This window comes from Bombina bombina, chromosome 7 (assembly GCF_027579735.1).
Source record: "Bombina bombina isolate aBomBom1 chromosome 7, aBomBom1.pri, whole genome shotgun sequence".
In the NCBI taxonomy this organism is placed as follows: domain Eukaryota; kingdom Metazoa; phylum Chordata; class Amphibia; order Anura; family Bombinatoridae; genus Bombina; species Bombina bombina.
This window is the reverse complement of record NC_069505.1, coordinates 473403111-473424816: the sequence shown is the minus strand read 5'-3', so window position 1 is coordinate 473424816 and position 21706 is coordinate 473403111. Positions and strand designations below refer to the sequence as shown.

Here is a 21706-nt window from a genome sequence, read left to right as displayed (position 1 = left end):
GCAGCAGTTTTGCTAAAATGTTATACATTAGCAAGAGCACTAGATGGCAGCAGTTTTGCTATAATGTTAAACATTAGCAGGAGCACTATATGGCAGCAGTTTTATAACAATGTTATACATTAGCAAGAGCACTAGATGGCAGTAGTTTTATAACAATGTTATACATTAGCAAGAGCACTAGATGGCAGCAGTTTTATGACAATGTTATACATTAGCAAGAGCACTAGATGGCAGCAGTTTTATAACAATGTTATACATTAGCAAGAGCACTAGATGGCAGCAGTTTTATAACAATGTTAAACATTAGCAAGAGCACTATATGGCAGCAGTTTTGCTATAATGTTATACATTAGCAAGAGCACTATATGGCAGCAGTTTTGCTATAATATTATACATTAAAAAGAGCACTAGATGGCAGCAGTTTTGCTAGAATGTTATACATTAACAAGAGCACTAGGTGGCAGCACTATTTTCTGTCAGGTAATTCTTCAGGCATGTGCACGCTATCTAGATATCTATTCAACAAAGAATAACACAAGAATGAAGTAAATTTGATAATCGAATTTTAAAAAAGTTTCCAATTCTCTTATATGTTCTGTCTGAATCAGGAAAGAAATGTTTGTCCTTTTAATATAGTTTAATTTTAAATAACCATAACATAACTGACATCAGCAGTAAATGCTGATCTATAGAAACTTGCAGTGACAAGAGATAATACCCACTTGTGCTAATACGGTCACAGATTTTTTGCTCCGCAGGGTGCAGCTGACTAATACGCAAGTATTCCGTTGGTTCAGTGTTTAACCCAACTTCACCTGCACATATCATGTAAAGAAACAGTTTAATAAGTAAATATTAGTTATATGTATAATAAACATGTCAAAACACATACAGTAATTTTGCCGGTTCCTGTGTTGCTGGAGCTGTACTGACCAGTAACGCCAGTAAATGTCACGTGGGCAGACAAGTGTGTATATCAGCAGCGCCAGCAGTCTCTCGGTTCCTCCCCATTTTATAGCAATGCTGGGCAGATTTGTTTTGAATCTAAATGCCAGTCTAAAAATCCAAGTGGCCAAATTGGCAATGCTAGTATTGCAAAGCAACAGTGATTTAACCCACTAATTGCTCAGAACGGAGTTAAATTACTGCATCAAATGCCGCAGTGATTTAACCCCTTCACTGTTCCTAGACAAGATATTTACCATGAATGCAAAGCAGTGCTTCAAAGCCGATATTTACTGAGTATATATAAAACATTCTGTGTGCAGATCTTTTGCAATACAGCCCTTAATTCCTGAGATACATATATATATATATTATAGCTATAGTATTGAGCTAGATTATAAGCGGAGTGCTAATATTTTTGCTCTCTACTTGTAATCTGGGCTTCATTGTGTGTGCAGACCTTTTTGCAACGTAGAGCTTAAAAAAGGACAGTATTCTGTAAAATAGTTTTACCTTAATGTGTTTCCAAAGACTTATTATGCCAGCTGCAGAGTATAAAATGTATGAGAAATTGTTCCTTTTGCATATGAATAAGCTGGTTTTGTTCTTTGACACCACAACCCATCAAAATGTGTTGAGCTTGCAGGGAAATCAGAACTCCTTATGTTATTACTTTTTGTAACATAAATGCTTCCTTATCTTATTTCTGTCACTAATCTAATGACAGCTAACTGTACTATAGCGACCTAATGACAGCTAACTGTACTATAGCGACCTAATGACAGCTAACCGTACTATAGAGACCTAATGACAGCCAACTGTACTATAGAGACCTAATGACAGCCAACTGTACTATAGAAACCTAATGACAGCCAACTGTACTATAGAAACCTAATGACAGCTAACTGTACTATAGATCTAATGACAGCTAACTGTACTATAGAGCTAATGACAGCTAACTGTACTATAGAGACCTAATGACAGCCAACTGTACTATAGAGACCTAATGACAGCCAACTGTACTATAGAGACCTAATGACAGCTAACTGTACTATAGAAACCTAATGACAGCTAACTGTACTATAGATCTAATGACAGCTAACTGTACAATAGAGCTAATGACAGCTAACTGTACAATAGAGCTAATGACAGCTAACTGTACTATAGACCTAATGACAGTTAACTGTACTATAGAAACCTAATGACAGCTAACTGTACAATATAGATCTAATGACAGCTAACTGTACTATAGAGCTAATGACAGCTAACTGTACAATAGAGCTAATGACAGCTAACTGTACTATAGACCTAATGACAGTTAACTGTACTATAGAGACCTAATGACAGCTAACTGTACTATAGAGCTAATGACAGCTAACTGTACAATAGAGCTAATGACAGCTAACTGTACAATAGAGCTAATGACAGCTAACTGTACTATAGAGCTAATGACAGCTAACTGTACTATAGAGCTAATGACAGCTAACTGTACTATAGAGCTAATGACAGCTAACTGTACAATAGAGCTAATGACAGCTAACTGTACTATAGAGCTAGTGACAGCTAACTGTACTATAGAGCTAGTGACAGCTAACTGTACTATAGAGCTAATGACAGCTAACTGTACTATAGAGCTAATGACAGCTAACTGTACTATAGAGCTAATGACAGCTAACTGTACTATAGAGACCTAATGACAGCTAACTGTACTATAGAGACCTAATGACAGCTAACTGTACTATAGAGACCTAATGACAGCTAACTGTACTATAGAGCTAATGACAGCTAACTGTACTATAGAGCTAATGACAGCTAACTGTACTATAGAGCTAATGACAGCTAACTGTACTATAGAGCTAATGACAGCTAACTGTACTATAGAGCTAATGACAGCTAACTGTACTATAGAGCTAATGACAGCTAACTGTACAATAGAGCTAATGACAGCTAACTGTACAATAGAGCTAATGACAGCTAACTGTACTATAGAAACCTAATGACAGCTAACTGTACTATAGAGCTAATGACAGCTAACTGTACTATAGAGACCTAATGACAGCTAACTGTACTATAGAGAGCTAATGACAGTTAACCGTACTATAGAGACCTAATGACAGCTAACTGTACTATAGAGCTAATGACAGCTAACTGTACAATAGAGCTAATGACAGCTAACTGTACAATAGAGCTAATGACAGCTAACTGTACTATAGAAACCTAATGACAGCTAACTGTACTATAGAGCTAATGACAGCTAACTGTACTATAGAACTAATGACAGCTAACTGTACTATAGAACTAATGACATCTAACTGTACTATATAGATCTAATGACAGCTAACTGTACTATAGAGCTAATGACAGCTAACTGTACTATAGAGCTAATGACAGCTAACTGTACTATAGAGCTAATGACAGCTAACTGTACTATAGAGCTAATGACAGCTAACTGTACTATAGAGCTAATGACAGCTAACTGTACTATAGAGCTAACGACAGCTAACTGTACTATAGAGCTAATGACAGCTAACTGTACTATAGAGCTAATGACAGTTAACTGTACTATAGAGACCTAATGACAGCTAACTGTACTATAGAGCTAATGACAGCTAACTGTACTATAGAGCTAATGACAGCTAACTGTACTATAGAGCTAATGACAGTTAACTGTACTATAGAGAGCTAATGACAGTTAACTGTACTATAGAGAGCTAATGACAGCTAACTGTACTATAGAGAGTTAATGACAGCTAACTGTACTATATAGATCTAATGACAGCTAACTGTACTATAGTTTGTATGGTAACAATGTAGTTCATATGAGATGTGGCACAATGAGCCTCCGGTAAGTGATAAAATATAAATAATTATTAATAATACATTTAAGAAGTGAAATTATTATGGTGAATGTTACCCTCTTACAAGCAGTATTTATTATTTTTTGATAAACCTTAAAACATTTTGATCACCGCTCTTTAAGAATTATAAGAGACAAAATGAAGCTGTACATCAGAGCATTGCGGTATTGCACTGTATCAGCAAAACGACATATATTACACGCTAGCAGTGCTTTAGTCTACCTTATACTGTATATGGGCTGTACACAGGATACGTGCGTATGCCCAGTGCACACACATTCAGACACAGAGCCGGAGGTGATATGTATGGTGTCTTCAATGCAGCAAATTTTGTGGTTTGCCAATATGATACTCATCACTGCCAGATCTCCGAGCAGACATGAAGTGCATGAGGCATACATACGTATTATCCCCATGCACTGTGCTTAGTAAAACGTAGCACATAATAAAATCAGTGTTACCTGAGCCCTTGTGTTCTGGGATCTTAGTGATTTGGGGTTTCTGATCAGTCTCAATCAGGACATCCTTGTAAAGCTCCTTGTGTACCTCCATATACTCCAACTCGTCCATAGAGAAATACACGGCAACATCATCACACTTTATAGGCACCTGAAACACACACACAGCTCATTTAGCGCTGACACAGGGACTGGTTCTTTTACAATAAAAAACCTAGGAAATTAAATGGCAAAAAAAAACAAAACAAAAAAACAAAACAAAACCCACTTCCAATGAACATCGAATCTGTGTGTGTGTGTGTCATATGACATTCTTGAAGTCCAGCCGTTTGAAAGCCCTTAGCAAGCATTTGCTGAGAGTGGGACTGCTCTCTATATCATAGCCCAGCCAGAAACGGAAATAAAGGGGGGGGGGGCGCACAGAAGATACCAAGTAGGATTATAAATCTTGCATTTTAAAAAAAATTAAAAAATTATATATATATATATATATATATATATATATATATATATATATATATATATATATATATATATATACACACACATACATACACACACACATATATATACACACACAGTCCAGAGCAAAGACAGCACTCACTGGATTTAAGTAAAAAAATGACTTATTGAAAAAAAGTTAAAAGCATAGGCCCATGACGTTTTCACCTTTGTCAAATGGCATCACCAAGCTTGAGGACCGTTGTATAATCCTGACATCCCGGTGGTGGTGCCGATGATTGGTGGGTGGGAGTGTAATGAGGGAGGCGGGTGACTGGCCCATCGCTGGAGGAACAACAGTCCAAATGACAAACAGCACTATACCTGGTGCCAGTGATATAGTGGCAACTGCAAACACCTCTCAAGTCACAAAAACAGAGTCCACAGCACCCAGTCTTAAGAATAATCATTGTCTTTTATTCCAGTATCAAGGCACACAACAGAGACCAGCAACGTTTCGGGTTATTTACCCTTAATCATGCTAGGAGGCGGAAGAAGGGCTAGAGTGGGTGGGACCGCTACGCCACACAACACGTTAGGGGAAATAAAGAAAAAAAAAGAGCCGGGAAGAGAAGGGGAAGGAGGGAGGAAGGGCAATGAGGGAGATACTATGTGGGATATATTGAGGGAAAGGGATCTGGGAGGGGGTAGGGTAATGAGGGGGGGGCAGCTACAATACAGAAAAAAAAAAAACGATCGGGTTGATTTACACCCCCTATTACCTGCCGATTGACCGCGAATCTGCAGGGGGCAGTATTGCACAAGCAGTTCTGGTGAACTGCTTGTGCAATGGTAAATGCCGACAGCACATGCTGTTGGCATTTATCGATGTGCAGCGGACATGATACGGCTCGCACTTTGATAAATATACCCTATAGTATCTAAGGCATATTTACACTTTTTATCAAAATGTAATCTCCGGGAAATACAAACCCCTTTTCCAGAAGCATTAGTTAACTTAAAATCTCCCTGGGGTCAACATAAATGTAATAGGAAATATCAATTATAGTTAGTGTTCCCAATTATTTATAATATCATATACAGCATTAAAACCTCTCGGTAACCTGGTTCCCAGCTTAAAGATCCAAAAAGTCTCTCTACGGTATAGTTCTTTCATCCTATCACCTCCTTTCTGTGGGCTATGTACAAGTTCTATGGCTTGGCACTTAGACGTATCAACGGATTGATTGTGTTCGTGTATAAAATGCGTGGCTAGAGCTGAACACTCCTCCTTGCAATTAATATTGCTTAGGTGCTCTCGTATCCTTGAACTCCCCTCCCTAGTAGTGAGGCCAACGTACTGAAGTTTACATTGTACTTATGATATCAGACCACAAAGCAAATACTGCAATTAATACACTGAGAAGTTTCGTACCTATTGCCTGTAACATAGAACTCAAAATGAGTAGCTTGTTGGATATAATCACAGGCCTTGCACCTAGAGCTACCACACTTAAATGTGCCTTTGTGGGTAAGCCAACTCCTTGATGTAGCTTGTTTAGGGAGAACAGTAGGGGATAGGATATTGCCCAAGGTGACACTGCGCCTGTAAGAAAACTTACAGCCACTACCTACTATTCCCTTCCATTTATTATTCGCTAACAGTATTGGAAGGTGCTTCTTTATGATTGCACAAATCTGGGAATACTGGTCACCTATGACTGGTGACAAAAGTGAACCGAGGAGGACTTTTTGTCTTCAAATTGATTATCTGATGCTGATTTATGTTCTTTTAGCAACTCTTCTCTTGGAATCAATTCAACTTAATTTTTTGCATTAACAATAGTCCTTCTATCATATCCCCTTTGAAGTAAATCTTCACTTAGCCTGTTGCATTCCTCTCTGTAATCATCAATCCTGGAGCAATTGCGTTTCATTCTTATAAATTGACCTTTAGCTATAGCTCTCCCAATATTTTTGGGATGATTACTGGAGGAGTGCAAGAGGTACGTCTTAGTCTCAATCCTACTGACAACAGAGTAATGTCAAGGTAATTAATGATAGTTTTATGCCACTCCATTGCAAATCTTATACCCATCTCATTGAGATTAAGGTATTTAAGAAATTTGTTGGCTTCTTCGTATGATCCTCGCCATACAAGGACCAGGTCATCAATAAATCTCTTATAAAAGACTACTGAGGACCGAAAGGGATTTCTATCCCCAAAGATGTGGGACGCCTCCCACCAACCTAGAAACAGGTTGGCAAATTTTGCGTCCATGGCTGTCCCACATCTCTGGAGTTAGAAGTTACTCTCAAACTCGAAAAAATTGTGTTCAAGGAGATACTTAACTTCAACAAAGAAAGCAACCCGTTTGCAATCAAAATCTGTAGCAGAGGACAGAAAGTATTTAATAGCTTGCAGTCCCTATTAATGAGGGATAGAGGAGTATAAGGAAACCACGTCTATGGTTATCCAGCTATGGGCATCATCCCAATGAAAATCAGAGAGCAAATTTTAGAGATGTTTCGTATCTCTAAGATAGCTCCATAGCTAGGTAACCATAGGCTGTAATACACCATCTACCCACTCTGATAGTGGTTCAAGAGCGGAGTCAATCCTAGAGACTATTGGCCTCCCCTCGATGTGTTCGAGAAATTTATGTACCTTTGGAAACAGGTCAAAGGCTGGCGTTTTGGGATATTGGACACATAAGAATTTAAAATACTAGAAATTTGACCAGCGCAGATACTCGCACAAACAATCAAAATAGGGGGTAGCCTCTCCCAAAAAACTCCCCAAAAAATATGAAATATTAAACAATGTATTGATTGCGCAAAACAAATGCTAAAGGTGAAATATAAAAAATGCTAAAAGGTGAAATATAAAAAGTGATAATATGAGCTCAAAGTATTAACAGCTTCCTTTGGAAGCACACACCTGCTGTGATCATTACACCTGCCACGAGCAGTGAATTGTTTGACAAGAAAGCGCTTCCGAATCTGTGTCCTCACCTGAGGGTCTACGCCAAACAATCCAAACTTAAATAACTCGGAGGCGGTTTTCTGAGGGTCCCTATCATAATGGATCAAAGAGTTTCAAGTTTTGATCACTGCACCTCTGGGACACATTTTCTCATTCCTTTTAAGATTTGTACAATACTTATTTCCTAAGAGATTTGTATACCGGATATTTGCAACTATTTTATCTGCATTTGTATTTTAACTGCGGCCGCAAAATTGTAATTTTTATCTGTTAATTTGTTTACTATTTTCTTTATTCAAGTTTGCGGTTTGTTGAATAAATATATTAGATTTTATTAACGTATGCTTTTTGGAGGATACATATAAGACTATATGTGAGGATCAAACGGATACCCACACTATAAAACGTTTTTTTCCCCATCCATTTATTGCACACCTTAATTTATTTATTATTTTTTTGCACTTTTATAACACACACAATTTTGCGTATATTATACTTCCCCAATCAATCACGTTTATATTATCACTTTTTATATTTCACCTTTTAGCATTTTTTATATTTCACCTTTAGCATTTGTTTTGCGCAAGCAATACATTGTTTAATATAACACATAAGAATTTAGCCATCTTTTTATCAATATACCGTAACCTCTTTCAGTACCCTCATCAACTAATGACTTGATCTGTTGTTGTATGATAAGAGTTGGGTTCCTTGGGATCCGACTGTAGGTATAAGTATCTTCTAGTTGTCGGAGTGCTTCTTTTATATAATCCTCTTTTTTAAAGATAACTGTGGTCCCTCCCTTGTCAGATTTTCTGATGACAATATTTACATTATTTTTAAGTTTGTCAATAGCTTCCCTTTGGTTTTTAGTGCACTAAATATTTCTTTAAATCTAAGTTCAGTTGATCCTGTAGGTAATTCTCTTTTATTGACAGACTCTCCACTGTCAATCACATTGAGAATATCTGAGAAACGCCTTTTTTAAGGTTAAATTTCTGACTAGGCCATTTACATTAATAAGAGTATTGAATAAGTTAAATTTACACAAGGGGGCAAAACCAAGACCCAAAATCAAAACCGATAGCGATTTTTTCCCTGGAGAATATTTCTTGGTTGGATCCACCATCATATAGAAATCAAGAAAGAGAGTATGCAACAACATCACAGGCGGACTCTGTGATACAATATAAACAAACTGCTGCTGATTATAACAAACCTATTCTAAAACCCAGCAAACATAGTGGTTTTGGCAATGTACCTATTGTAGAAAAACAAAATACTCTGGTTAATGTTAGACAGAATACTCAGGCTGAAGTTAGACAAAAGCACTCTGATAAAAGTTCAGGGATGGAGCAGAGATCTCACAGATCAGGTAGAGGTGGTCAGAGCAATAGGGTGGTGGTAGATCCAGCCAAGAAATATTCTAATGTCAGTAAAAGATTTGATAAAAATAAAGAATCTAATACAGGAGGTAGAACAATGGAAGAAAGTGAGAGTCAGGATAGCATGGAGCAGGTTTTTTTTACCTTCCCCAAGAAAGACCAGAAAGGGGGGGGGGGGGTGATTAGGAAGAGGGTTACAGGGCAAACATCGCTATCAACTAAGAACAAACAAATCCTAGAGAGGAAGTCTATTACAGATAAAGAAGGCAATAAGATTGACATTGTGGGTAATGTAATAAATGTTTCTGGTTACCAGCTTAATGACATACAATATTTAGTTTTGAATTTGGGTCTTGGTTTTGCCCCCTCGTGAGAATTTAACTTCAATAATCTTATTGATGTAAATGGCCTAGTGGAGAGAGTCTGTCAATAAGAGAATTACCTACAGGATCAACTGAACTTAGATTTGAAGAAATATGTAGTGCACAGGACTTTGAGGATCTTAGGATAGAGAATGAAAGAATTGAACATGAGAATACAAGTTCCAATACACAAGCTCTAACATATACCATGGCTACCAAATCTCGGTTCTATCCGATCCAGAGTAGGGGAGGTGTATTGTAAATTTTTCATAAAAGTGTTGAAAGTGAACTCACTAAATTATACCAATAAGATAGGACTTACAAACAAAATCTCATTAAAAACCAAAGTGAAGCTATTGACGAACTTAAAAAAAATGTCAATATTGTCATCAGAAAATCCGACAAGGGAGGAACCACAGTTATCCTTAAAAAAAAAAAAAAAAGTGCTAAAAGAACATAAATCAGCATCAGATAATCAATCTGAAGACAAAAAGTCCTCCTCGGTTCACTTTTGTCACCAGTCATAGGTGACCAGTATTCACAGATTTGTGCAATCATAAAGAAGCACCTTCCAATACTGTTAGCGAATAATAAACGGAAGGGAATAGTAGATAGTGGCTGTAAGTTTTCTTACAGGTGCAGTGTCACCTTGGGCAATATCCTATCCCCTACTGTTCTCCCTAAACAAGCTACATCAAGGAGTTGGCTTACCCACAAAGGCACATTTAAGTGTGGTAGCTCTAGGTGCAAGGTCTGTGATTATATTTAACAAGCTACTCATTTTGAGTTCTATGTTACAGGCAATAGGTACGAAACTTCTCAGTGTATTAATTGCAGTATGTGCTTTGTAGTCTGATATCATAAGTACAATGTAAACTTCAGTACGTTGGCCTCACTACTAGGGAGGTGTGGTCAAGGATACGAGAGCACCTAAGCAATATTAATTGCAAGAAGGAGTGTTCAGCTCTAGCCACGCATTTTATACACAAACACAATCAATCAGTTGATACGTCTAAGTGCCAAGCCATAGAACTTGTACATCGCCCAAAGAGAGGAGGTGACAGGATTAAAGAACTATACCGTAGAGAGACTTTTTGGATCTTTAAGCTGGGAACCAGGTTACCGAGAGGTTTTAATGCTGTATATGATATTATAAATCATTGGGAACACTAACTATAATTGATATTTCCTATTACATTTATGTTGATCCCAGGGAGATTTTAAGTTAACTAATGCTTCTGGAAAAGGGGTTTGTATTTCTCGGAGATTAAATTTTGATAAAAAGTGTAATATGCCATAGATACTATGTATTTATTGGTATCAATGTATATGCAATCAAGTCTCTGTGTGCAGGATCTATTTATCTTAGTGTTCTTATATGAACATTTATTCTAAAACATTATGCATTTATTTCCTTTTGTATTATATTTTTATTGAGGATATTCCATACATATAACATATAGAACAAGTTCTTTCATATATACAGATCCTGTACAAAATATTGGCGACCATAAATTGTGTAGGAAGCTTGAATACCCAATTGATAGTATAGAGAAATACTTCCAGAGTATATTTAATACAATCACTGAACTAATAACATATAGTGCATTGCTATCTTTCATTGGTTTATATATGCTTATGTAGGTGCCCTAAGCTTGTACGAAATAACTTATAGAATTGTTGCCTCATTTTAGTTTAGAGAATAGGGGAGGGTATATCAAAAGCCTCTATGGTTCGGCATGCATATAGAGAATTTAGGGTAATGAATATGGGATCTGTGTCCCTCAGTTTAACAGATAAACTCTGGGGGGGGGGGGGGAGCAGAAGGCAGCACCTATGGATGAAGCTATAACGTGCCTTATGTATGATATAGATACCTCTTCATATAGTGTATAGCATTCCAACAGCACCCCATAGAGTAACTTGTTAGAAATATGCACACTACTTGCCTATAAAAGACCTTTATAACTTGTAAAAGTAAGTTCCTAAACCAGAGTAAATTTCTACTTTCTGAGATCGATATTTGTGAGAGTCTCAACAATATATTGCCTTAACTTAGTCTATATCATAACACTATGATTATAAGAAACCTATATAAATCAATAAAACTAGTGTATCCATAGGCTATAGGTATATAAAGTAAATATTTAGATATAGTATAGTGCATAGGGATGTTTCTAGCTGTATTATGGGAGGTAAAATTGTTGAGATACATATCGAAGGGAATCCAACATGTACATAGTTATGCTATCTGTCTCACGTTATCTTAAAGGGTAGAGGCCGCATAGAGTGTGAATAGGGTGTCACTAGATGTACTCCCGCTAGTATGTACATGTAGATTGGCTAACCCGGCGCCTAGGATAGCCCTAAAAATACCGTTGTATTTACTCCCATTAGTTATAAAACAAATCAACCTGGGGAGATAAGTATCTATCACACACAGTAGAAAGTTCCGTTCTGCCAGACGTAAAACAAACCTATGCAACAATCTGTACCTCAAGTCCTCTAACTAGTTGTGCTATACATGACTTAACTGTTTGGTGACCAGTAATGATGTTTAGTGCATTGAACGTATATAAACAGAAATAGAATGCAAAAAGGTCAGTATAGGGGGTTGTAGGGCCTCAAAAACACAATATATTTCCCCTATAACAGCAATTACCAAGATCTATGGATACATTCAGGTCTAGACTAGTAGGCATACACATTTGCACATGTAATACATAGGAGGTATGGCAACTAATATTGTTAAGCATATTATTTATTATCCCAAGAGAGAAAATCTATTACGATCATATTTAGCTTACTCCAGAATAGGTCGAGTCTCATACCTGGCTAGTTAGAACTCACCAGGTACACATTAACAGGCTGCTCAAAAACCAAAAACACCTCTAGCGTTAAAGGGACAGTATACACTCATTTTCATATAACTGCATGTAATAGACACTACTATAAAGAATAAGATGCACAGATACTGATATAAAAATCCAGTATAAAACTGCTTAAAAACTTACTTAGAAGCTTTCAGTTTAGCTCTGTTGAAAAGGCAGTTAGAAAGCCCACTGCAAGTGGGAAATAAGACCCTCCCCCTTCTTTTGCATATGAAAAGACCCTTTACACAAACAGGAGCAAGCTGGAGAAGGTAGCTGACGGTATTCAAATAAAACTTTGGGGCTTGGTTAGGAGTCTAAAAATCAGAGCAATGTTCTTTAAAAATAAGCAAAATTATACATTTTTTAAAAAAAAAAAAAAACTTTATGGGCTTTATACATAGATAATCTACAAAACATTTATGCAAAGAAAAAATGAGTGTATAATGGCCCTTTAAGTATCAACTAATTATAGCAACGGCTCGCATAACTCATATCTAGACTTGTCGGCAAAACATAGAACATATATGGCTCAAAGGGCTTCAGTAGTTTTTTTTTTGTAATAAGATCTGCTTATATGTATGAGAGGGTATACATTCTCGTATAATCTTATATGACTGCTCCGGCCACAAACAATCCAACTAACTGAGCAGAAGGATGATGTTATATCCACGTATTTAGGCCACACCTTTCTAGATATTGGGTTTGCTGTGTGTAGAGCTAGGATAGTAAAATTGGTGATCTTATCTTTATATCTAATCCAGGAGCGCCCATTAAACCTAGGATTAACAAAAACCGGGGACCTGACGTAGGTCAATTCCCACATAATAATCTGCAAGATATGAAACAGACATAACCTGACAGGGTAACATGCTAAACAACAATACATATAGCTCCACCTTTAAAGTATAAACTTATCCATAGCATATGGTATATATAAATTTGTAAGTATTGAACAGAGCCATCAGACATATAGATATATTTATGGTTCCCTTTAACTGTACAACTAGCGAACATAAGTTAACTGTGTATATAAAGAAAAGTCTCATAATCAGGAGTGTAAGAGACTATACACCTGCAATGTAAACTGTTCAGATAGGTAATGTCCCCGTACACTGTAGAATAGTCTGCCAGCCTATCTAGTGGTTCTCAGTCAAACTCAGGCCTTATTTAGCCTATTCCGGCTTTGAGATACGTGTCCAAAATTGTCAATTGGTGCTCCCAGCTTATTCTCCAGATCATGGGTAGGTCCACTTCGTCTAGGGCCGATCTAATTGTGTCAAGAGTGTCCCAATAACTGCCAAATCTAATACACATCAGTGCACATCATGTCCAAGGCCCAAAAACCATAGCCATCCTTCCCCAATTTTGCACCTCTAAGAGCCACTTGGTCGGCAATGTAATGGATTCTATTATCCCCTTAACTTGTAAGTTAAGCTGGAACAGCTCCCTATGGTTGCATGAAAGATACTTAAGCCTCCAGGAGCGTTCTTCGTATCAATGCTTTTCAGTGCAGTCATGTGGGTAAACATACTGCTTACTGTATCATGAAGGTGCTGAGGCTCAGACCGGGCTAGATTCCTGTCAATTGGATGTCCGGGGGTGTAGTAAACGGCAAGTGTTGTGGTTCCAAGGCCTTCTGCCTCTCGGTCTTGAATAATAAGTGATGGTGCTGTCATCATCAGGCTCTCTCTGCTGTTGCTGGGGGAGACTTGAAAAGATAAACGGTTCATAACTATAGTAAGGTGCTTTCTCATTAGTTCTAATAACAATCCATCTATAACATTGTATATCTCTTCCATGGTAGCTACTAGAGACCAGTTTCTAAATAGTATAGGTAGATCTAGGATTGTAAGGGTTGTCCTACGCCACGTGGATATCAAGATGGCCGCTTCCCCTTGGCTTCTGTAGTAAACTCTCCATTAACATGAGATATATGTCAGCATCTTGGTCATCTGCTAAAGAGCTAGCTGGCTAGATTGACTCCCCAAGAGTTAAACCCCACTTAGTTAGCAATAGAAGGTTACCCGAGCGGTCTATTATACAAATAGGCTGGTATTGTATACAGAGCTGTAGAGTTGTGCGACCGCTCAGTTCCGATGCTGGCTCCGCCCCCTCCTTTTGTATTTATTTGATAAGAAAACATAGTTATAGACTGACATGCTATGATAATGTATTCATTTATATATATAAAAAAAATTATATATATCATATATATCATGCTGTGAATTAGACCATGTGGTCTGACAAATATTCAGTATACTATAGTATCTTTCAGCTAGTTTCACTATTGGCTTTATAATTAACTGAATATTTCAGTAATACTCTACCCCATTATTATATGGATATCTGATTATACACTAAATCTCTGTATGTAGTGATTATAGTCTGTCTTTATCATCAAAATCAGTTATTTTTGCTACCTTGTGAGTGCAGTCTAACATATTTTTCTATGTACTGACAGAGTGTTTTTGACATTTTAGACAATTATCGGTATCAACATTTTCCTTGACCATATTTATATTGGACTTACATTCCTGCACTTAGATTATAATTGGAACATTTAAGTGTAGGGAACCTAAAGGGTCAAAAATGTTATACACATATTTGTCAACAGGTTATTTCATTTAATACTTGTGTTGTCTCAATTATTTTTCCCTATAGGTATAAGGTGTCATTGACTTTGGAACTAGGTGTGATCAATTGATAAGCTAATAAATAGGAAGCGAGCGTCTATTCCCAGTTAGTTGTGAGTGCGGGGCAATCCCGAAACGCGTCCTTTGCTGGAATGTGTCGCTCTCCTTTTCAATTGCATGCTGTGCTGCCCATGTTGGTTACTATTTTTAATACTTGAATAAACTGGTGTAAAAGTGAGCCGTTCTAGTTCTGTTTCTCTGGATTTCTATGTATTGGACTTTGCTATTGGGCTCCTGTACTTACCCACCGAGACAGAGAACCTTGACCCGGAAGTGTCTGTTCTGGCCAGGCAGACTAAGTACACGAGGAGTAAGTCGGCTATATCGGATAGCAGTACGGTACTAGTCGCTGTGTGCAGATTTGATGCCGAGAACTGTAGACTGTTGCCTTAGTTCCTAATCGTAAGTGGAACTTTCCCTGTGCCTTTACTCAATGATTATTTCATTGCATGCCGTCAAAGCAATATGTGAGTAGCCGCCTGGGTCATTATTGTGAAATGAGGAATAACTCGTGCCGAGTAGCTCTTTTGTGGTTAATTGACTCCTGAATGTAAGACATTGTTGTGAGCAATGCACCCTTTTTATTATTGCATTTTCCTCTATAGTTATGTGATGCAAGACCAAGAGAAAAGGACATTTTAAAAATGTAACAAAAATTATTTTCTTTTTTTTCTCTGCAGCCAATTTGTATTGCAATTTTCATCTGCTGCAATATATATATTACCATTTTAACAATTGCTTTAATTGTAACTGCCTAATTTAAAAATTAATTTTATTTTAAAACGACCTGCAGAAATTTTTTCACAAATAAATAAATCTCATTGCAGAAAGTGAAAAAAAGTTCGGCCTCAGGGCTCAATGTACAGAACGAGAGAGGGCAAGTCAAGGGTCAATCAACCTACTGTAATTGTTTTTAATGCATTTAAATTACACGTGTAAATCAACAAATCCAGCTCTTATTAGGACATATCTCACCTCCCCGGTCAGCAGGTACATGATCTGCAGGGTGTGGGTCAGTATCTTCTCTGTCGTCTTCTTGTCCCCGGTCATGTGACTTGCTGTCAGTGAGTTAGTCACGCGCTGCAAGAGAGAAACGAATATCACCGACTCCTCTCACATCACGTGTGTATCCCTTTATATTCGCATCACAGTCACATGACAAGACAATCACCTTGTGTAGCCAATCTGAGCACTTGCATGAGCATAGCCAACTTATTGTGATTGCTAAAGTAACAGCCTAGTTAAAGGAGCATTGCCAGTTGTATTCAGTATATATCAGCAATTGCAAAAGATCTGCAAATACAATAAATGTTTTATATATGCACAGTATATACTGGAACTTAAAGGGACATTCTACTCTAAAATTGTTATTGTTTAAAAAGATAGATAACACCTTTACTACCCTTTCCCCAGCTTTGCACAACCAACATAGTTATATTAATATACTTTATAACATATAAACCTCTAAATGTCTGCCTGTTTCTAAGCCACTATAGACAGCCTCTTATCACATGCTTTTTTTAATTTGCTTTTCATAACAGGAGACTGCTAGTTCACGTGCGCCATATAGGCAACATTGTGTTTATGCCTGTGGAGTTATTTAGCACAACACCCCAGAGACAGAACTTTTTTTTCCACTTTCTGCAATGAGATTTTTTTTTAATGGAAAAATTCTCTGCAGGTTATTTTTAAATAAAATAGCATTTTAAATTATACAGCAATACTGGAGAATAATTGTAAAAGTTTTATAATATATTGCAGCACTTGAAAATTGGATTGCAAATTAGCTGCAGACAAAAAAAATAATTGTAAAATGTCTCTTGAATACATTTGTTTCCTTTTCTCTTGATCCAACATAGAAATGTAATAAAAAAACATAATTTATGTAAGAACTTACCTGATAAATTCATTTCTTTCATATTGGCAAGAGTCCATGAGCTAGTGACATATGGGATATACATTCCTACCAGGAGGGGCAAAGTTTCCCAAACCTTAAAATGCCTATAAATACACCCCTCACCACACCCACAATTCAGTTTAACGAATAGCCAAGAAGTGGGGTGATAAGAAAAGAGCGAAAGCATCAAAAAAATAAGGAATTGGAATAATTGTGCTTTATACAAAAAAATCATAACCACCACAAAAAAGGGTGGGCCTCATGGACTCTTGCTAATATGAAAGAAATGAATTTATCAGGTAAGTTCTTACATAAATTATGTTTTCTTTCATGTAATTAGCAAGAGTCCATGAGCTAGTGACGTATGGGATATAAATACCCAAGATGTGGAACTTCCACGCAAGAGTCACTAGAGAGGGAGGGATAAAATAAAGACAGCCAATTCCGCTGAAAAATTAATCCACTACCCAAATCAAAAGTTTCAATTTTACTAATGAAAAAAACTGAAATTATAAGCAGAAGAATCAAACTGAAACAGCTGCCTGAAGTAAAATTCTACCAAAAACTGCTTCTAAAGAAGAGAAACCATCAAAATTGTAGAATTTAGTAAAAGTATGCAAAGAAGACCAAGTCATTGCTTTGCAAATTTGATCAACAGAAGCTTCATTCTTAAAAAGCCCAGGAAGTAGAAACAGACCTAGTAGAATGAGCCGTAATCCTCTGAGACGAGGAATAATCCGACTCAAAATAAGCATGATGAATCAAAAGCTTAACCAAGATGCCAAAGAAATGGCAGAAGCCTTCTGACCTTCCTAAAACCAGAAAAGATAACAAATAGACAAGAAGTCTGTATGAAATCTGAGTAGCTTCAACATAATATTTCATAACTCTTACCACATCCTAAAGAATGTAAGAATCTTACCAAAGAATTCTTAGGATTAGGACACAAGGAAAAGACAATAATTCCTCCACTAATGTTGTTAGAATTCACAACTTAGGTGAAAATTGAAATGAGGACAGCAAAAAAACAGAACAAGGAGATTCACAAGAAAGAACAGATAATTCAAAAACTGTTCTAGCTGAAGAGATGTCCAAAAAGAACAATACTTTCCATGAAAGTAATGAATGTCCAGAGCAAGCATATGCTCAAAATAGAAGAGCCTGAAAAACCTTCAGAACCCAATTAAGACTCCAAGGAGAAATTGGCTTAATGACAGGTTTGATATGAATCAAAACCTGAAAAAAAATTATGAATATCAGGAAGTAACACTGCCTTATCCTGATGAAAAATCAGAAAAGGATATTCACAAAAAAGAGCAGATAACTCAAAAACTCTTCTAGTAGAATAACCAAAAGGAACAATACTTTTCCAAGAAAGTAATTTAACGTTCAGAAAATGCATAGTTTCAAACAGAGGAGCCTGTAAAGCCCTCAGCACCAAATTGAGACTCCAAAGAGGAGAGATTGAATTAATGACAGGCTTGATATGGACCAAAGCCTGTACAACACAATGAATATCAGGATGATTAGCAATCTTTCTGTGAAAAAAAGAACAGAAAGAGTAGAGATTTGTCCTAACAAAGAATTGAAGACAAAACCTTATCCAAACCAACCTGAAAAAATAATAAAATTCTATGAATTTTAAAAGAATGCCAAGAAAAGTAGGTCTTCCAGACTCAATATAAATCTTTCTAGAGACAGATTTATGAGCCTGAAACATAGTATTAATCAATGAGTCAGAAAAACCTCTATGACTAAAAACCAAGCGTTCAATCTCCATCCTTTCAAATGTAATGATTTGAGATCCTGATGGAAAAAATGGCCTTGAGAAAGAAAAGGTCTGGTTTAAACGGAGGTGTCCAACGTTGGCAACTGGCCATCCGAATGAGATTCGTATACCAAAACCTGAGAGGCCATGCTGGAGCTACCAGCATAACAAACAAATACTCCATAAGAATTTTGGAAGAAGAACTAGAGGCGGAAAGAAATAGGCAAAAAGATAATTCCAAAGAAATGTCAATGCATACACTACTTCCGCCTGAATATTCCCGGACCTTAATAGGCCCCTGGGAAGTTCTTTATTCAGATGAGATGAAAAACATATCTGGGTAAGAGAGACCATTCTCCCGGAAGAAAAGCTTGATTAACAGAGATAATCCGCTTCCCAAATATCTATACCTGGGAAAAAAACCACAGAAATTAGATAGGAGCTGGATTTAGCCCAAGCTAATATCCGAGACACTTCTGTCACAGTCTAAGGACTGATAGTCCTACTCTGATGATTGACATACACCATAGTAGTGATATTGTCTGAAAAACATTAAACGTATCTTCTTCAAAAAGAAACTAACTGAAAAACTCTGAGAAAGCACGGAGTTCTAAAATATCAAATGGTAATCTCGCCTCCTGAGATTTCCAAACCCCTTGTGCTGACAGAGATCCTCAGACAGCCTCCCAACCAAAAAGACTCACATCTGTAGAGATCATGGTCCGGGTTGAAAGAAACGAAGAGACCTGTAGAACTAAATGATGGTGATCTTAACCACCAAATCAAGAGAGATAAATATTAGGATTCGAAGATTTAAAATGCGAAATCCTAGAAACCCTGCACCATAATTCAGCATAAAAGACTGGAAAGGTTCTTTCTATTGAAAATGAGCAAAGGGAATTAAATCCAATGCTGTGGCCATAAGACCTAAAACTTTTATGCATATATAGCAACTGAAGGAAATAATAGAGACTAAAGGTACCGACAAACGGAACACAATAAAATTGTCCCTTGTCTGATAGAGACAAAGACAGTGACACAAACTATCTGGAAACCTAAAAAAGGTGACCCTTGTGTAAGGAATCAAGAGCTTTTGAAAAAAGATCCTCTAACTATGTCCTGAAGAGCAAAGTGAATCATATGAGATTCCGCATCCTCAGAAAATAATCTGAATGAAAACAGAAAAATGAAAATATGCATTTATTGTATTTAATGAAAACAAATAATGCTATCACTGACCAAACAAAAAGGCAGAATAGTTTGAATAAAACTCCAAAACCCAGTTCCTAAAAATGGAACTGGAAGAAATACCCCAGAAGATTCCAGGTCTGAGCATCGCTTGAACCCCATGGGTGCCCAGCCATGCTTCAACAGTACCCAAAATATATAGGACCGAAACACACTTAAAGAAAGTGTTAGCCTTACTGGAATAAAATCAAAGAAATTTGGACCGAATAGAACCAAATAAATTTCAAAGAAGTCTTAACCTGCCCCTTGCCAGCCAAGCTGGAATACGGCACGTACATCGCAATTTTAGGGAGCTGATTTCGAACTGAAAAATTTCCAATTAAAAACATGTTACTTGGGAAAGAATTCAGGAATTCGTTCCTTAATAAGAACAACCAAACTAGTATAAGCTTAAAGTTTTAGTCTTAGAACTCAATCTTGAAGCCCAGAGTAACAGTTAAGAATTGAATCCAATTATAAAACAAATAATTGATTATCTTAGAACAAAAGAAATATGGATTTTTAGAAATCACAAAATTCTTCTAGCTAAAATAGCTAAAGACATAGATTAACCCTCATTTGCGAAAATATTCAATAAAATGAAGACACAAATGAAATTATTAGCATGATAGTCCAGTTAAAGGACCAGTCAATACAGTGGACTTGCATAATCAAAAAATGCCAAACAACAAGACAAATGCAACAGCACCTAGTCTAGTAAATGTTGTCCCTTAACAATGCTAAAATAAATCATAATCTGATACTTGATCTTAAAGTAAACAGAACAAAATGAAGCAATTGCAACATCCAAATAAATCACAGGACCAAGAAAAGTACCTGAAACAAAATAATTTTCCATAAATAAGATACAACCATTTAAAGGAAAATAAATACTATTTTGCTATAGAACAATAGCATAATTAGTAGGAGTAGAGATAGCCCCAATAAATTGGAGAACCCTCCAAATTGAATTTAACTGCTGGCAAAGAATATAGTTTAAAACCTTTGAAGAAGGAATACAAGAAAATTCTCAGCCTATTCCATTCCCTAGTATGAGGAATTGGGGGAAAAAAACCAAAAAAAAAACCTCTGAAAACACAGAAGAAAAATAAGCAGAAATAGTGTTAGCTAGTCTTGAAAAAGAACTAGTTACCTTAATATCCAAAATAATCAACACCTTTTCAACAAAGAACAAATGTACTTTAATAAAAAAATAATAAAAAAACATAATTTATGCTTACCTGATAAATTTATTTCTCTTGTAGTGTATTCAGTCCACGGGTCATCCATTACTTATGGGATATATTCCCTTCCCAACAGGAAGTTGCAAGAGGATCACCCAAGCAGAGCTGCTATATAGCTCCTCCCCTCACATGTCATATCCAGTCATTCGACCGAAACAAGACAAGAAAGGAGAAACCATAGGGTGCAGTGGTGACTGGCGTTTTAATTAAAATTTAGATCTGCCTCAAAAAAACATAATTTATGCTTACCTGATAAATTCCTTTCTTCTGTAGTGTGATCAGTCCACGGGTCATCATTACTTCTGGGATATTACTCCTCCCCAACAGGAAGTGCAAGAGGATTCACCCAGCAGAGCTGCATATAGCTCCTCCCCTCTACGTCACTCCCAGTCATTCGACCAAGGACCAACGAGAAAGGAAAAGCCAAGGGTGAAGTGGCGACTGGAGTATAAATTAAAAAATATTTACCTGCCTTAAAAACAGGGCGGGCCGTGGACTGATCACACTACAGAAGAAAGGAATTTATCAGGTAAGCATAAATTATGTTTTCTTCTGTTAAGTGTGATCAG

General features: G+C 36.8%; 1 protein-coding gene across 1 annotated transcript in view; it reads right to left on the bottom strand.

Moving 5' to 3' along the window:
- Window positions 1–21706, bottom strand: part of LOC128666764 (zinc finger protein 3) — a 131886-nt gene that overhangs the window by 78618 nt on the left and 31562 nt on the right. Inside the window, exons 3-5 of the mRNA XM_053721545.1 lie at window positions 15977–16081; window positions 4265–4412; window positions 723–815 (exon numbers count right to left, since the gene is read on the bottom strand). Of these exons, the coding sequence (XP_053577520.1) occupies window positions 723–815; window positions 4265–4412; window positions 15977–16081 (346 nt within the window). The remainder of the gene's footprint in view (window positions 1–722; window positions 816–4264; window positions 4413–15976; window positions 16082–21706) is intronic.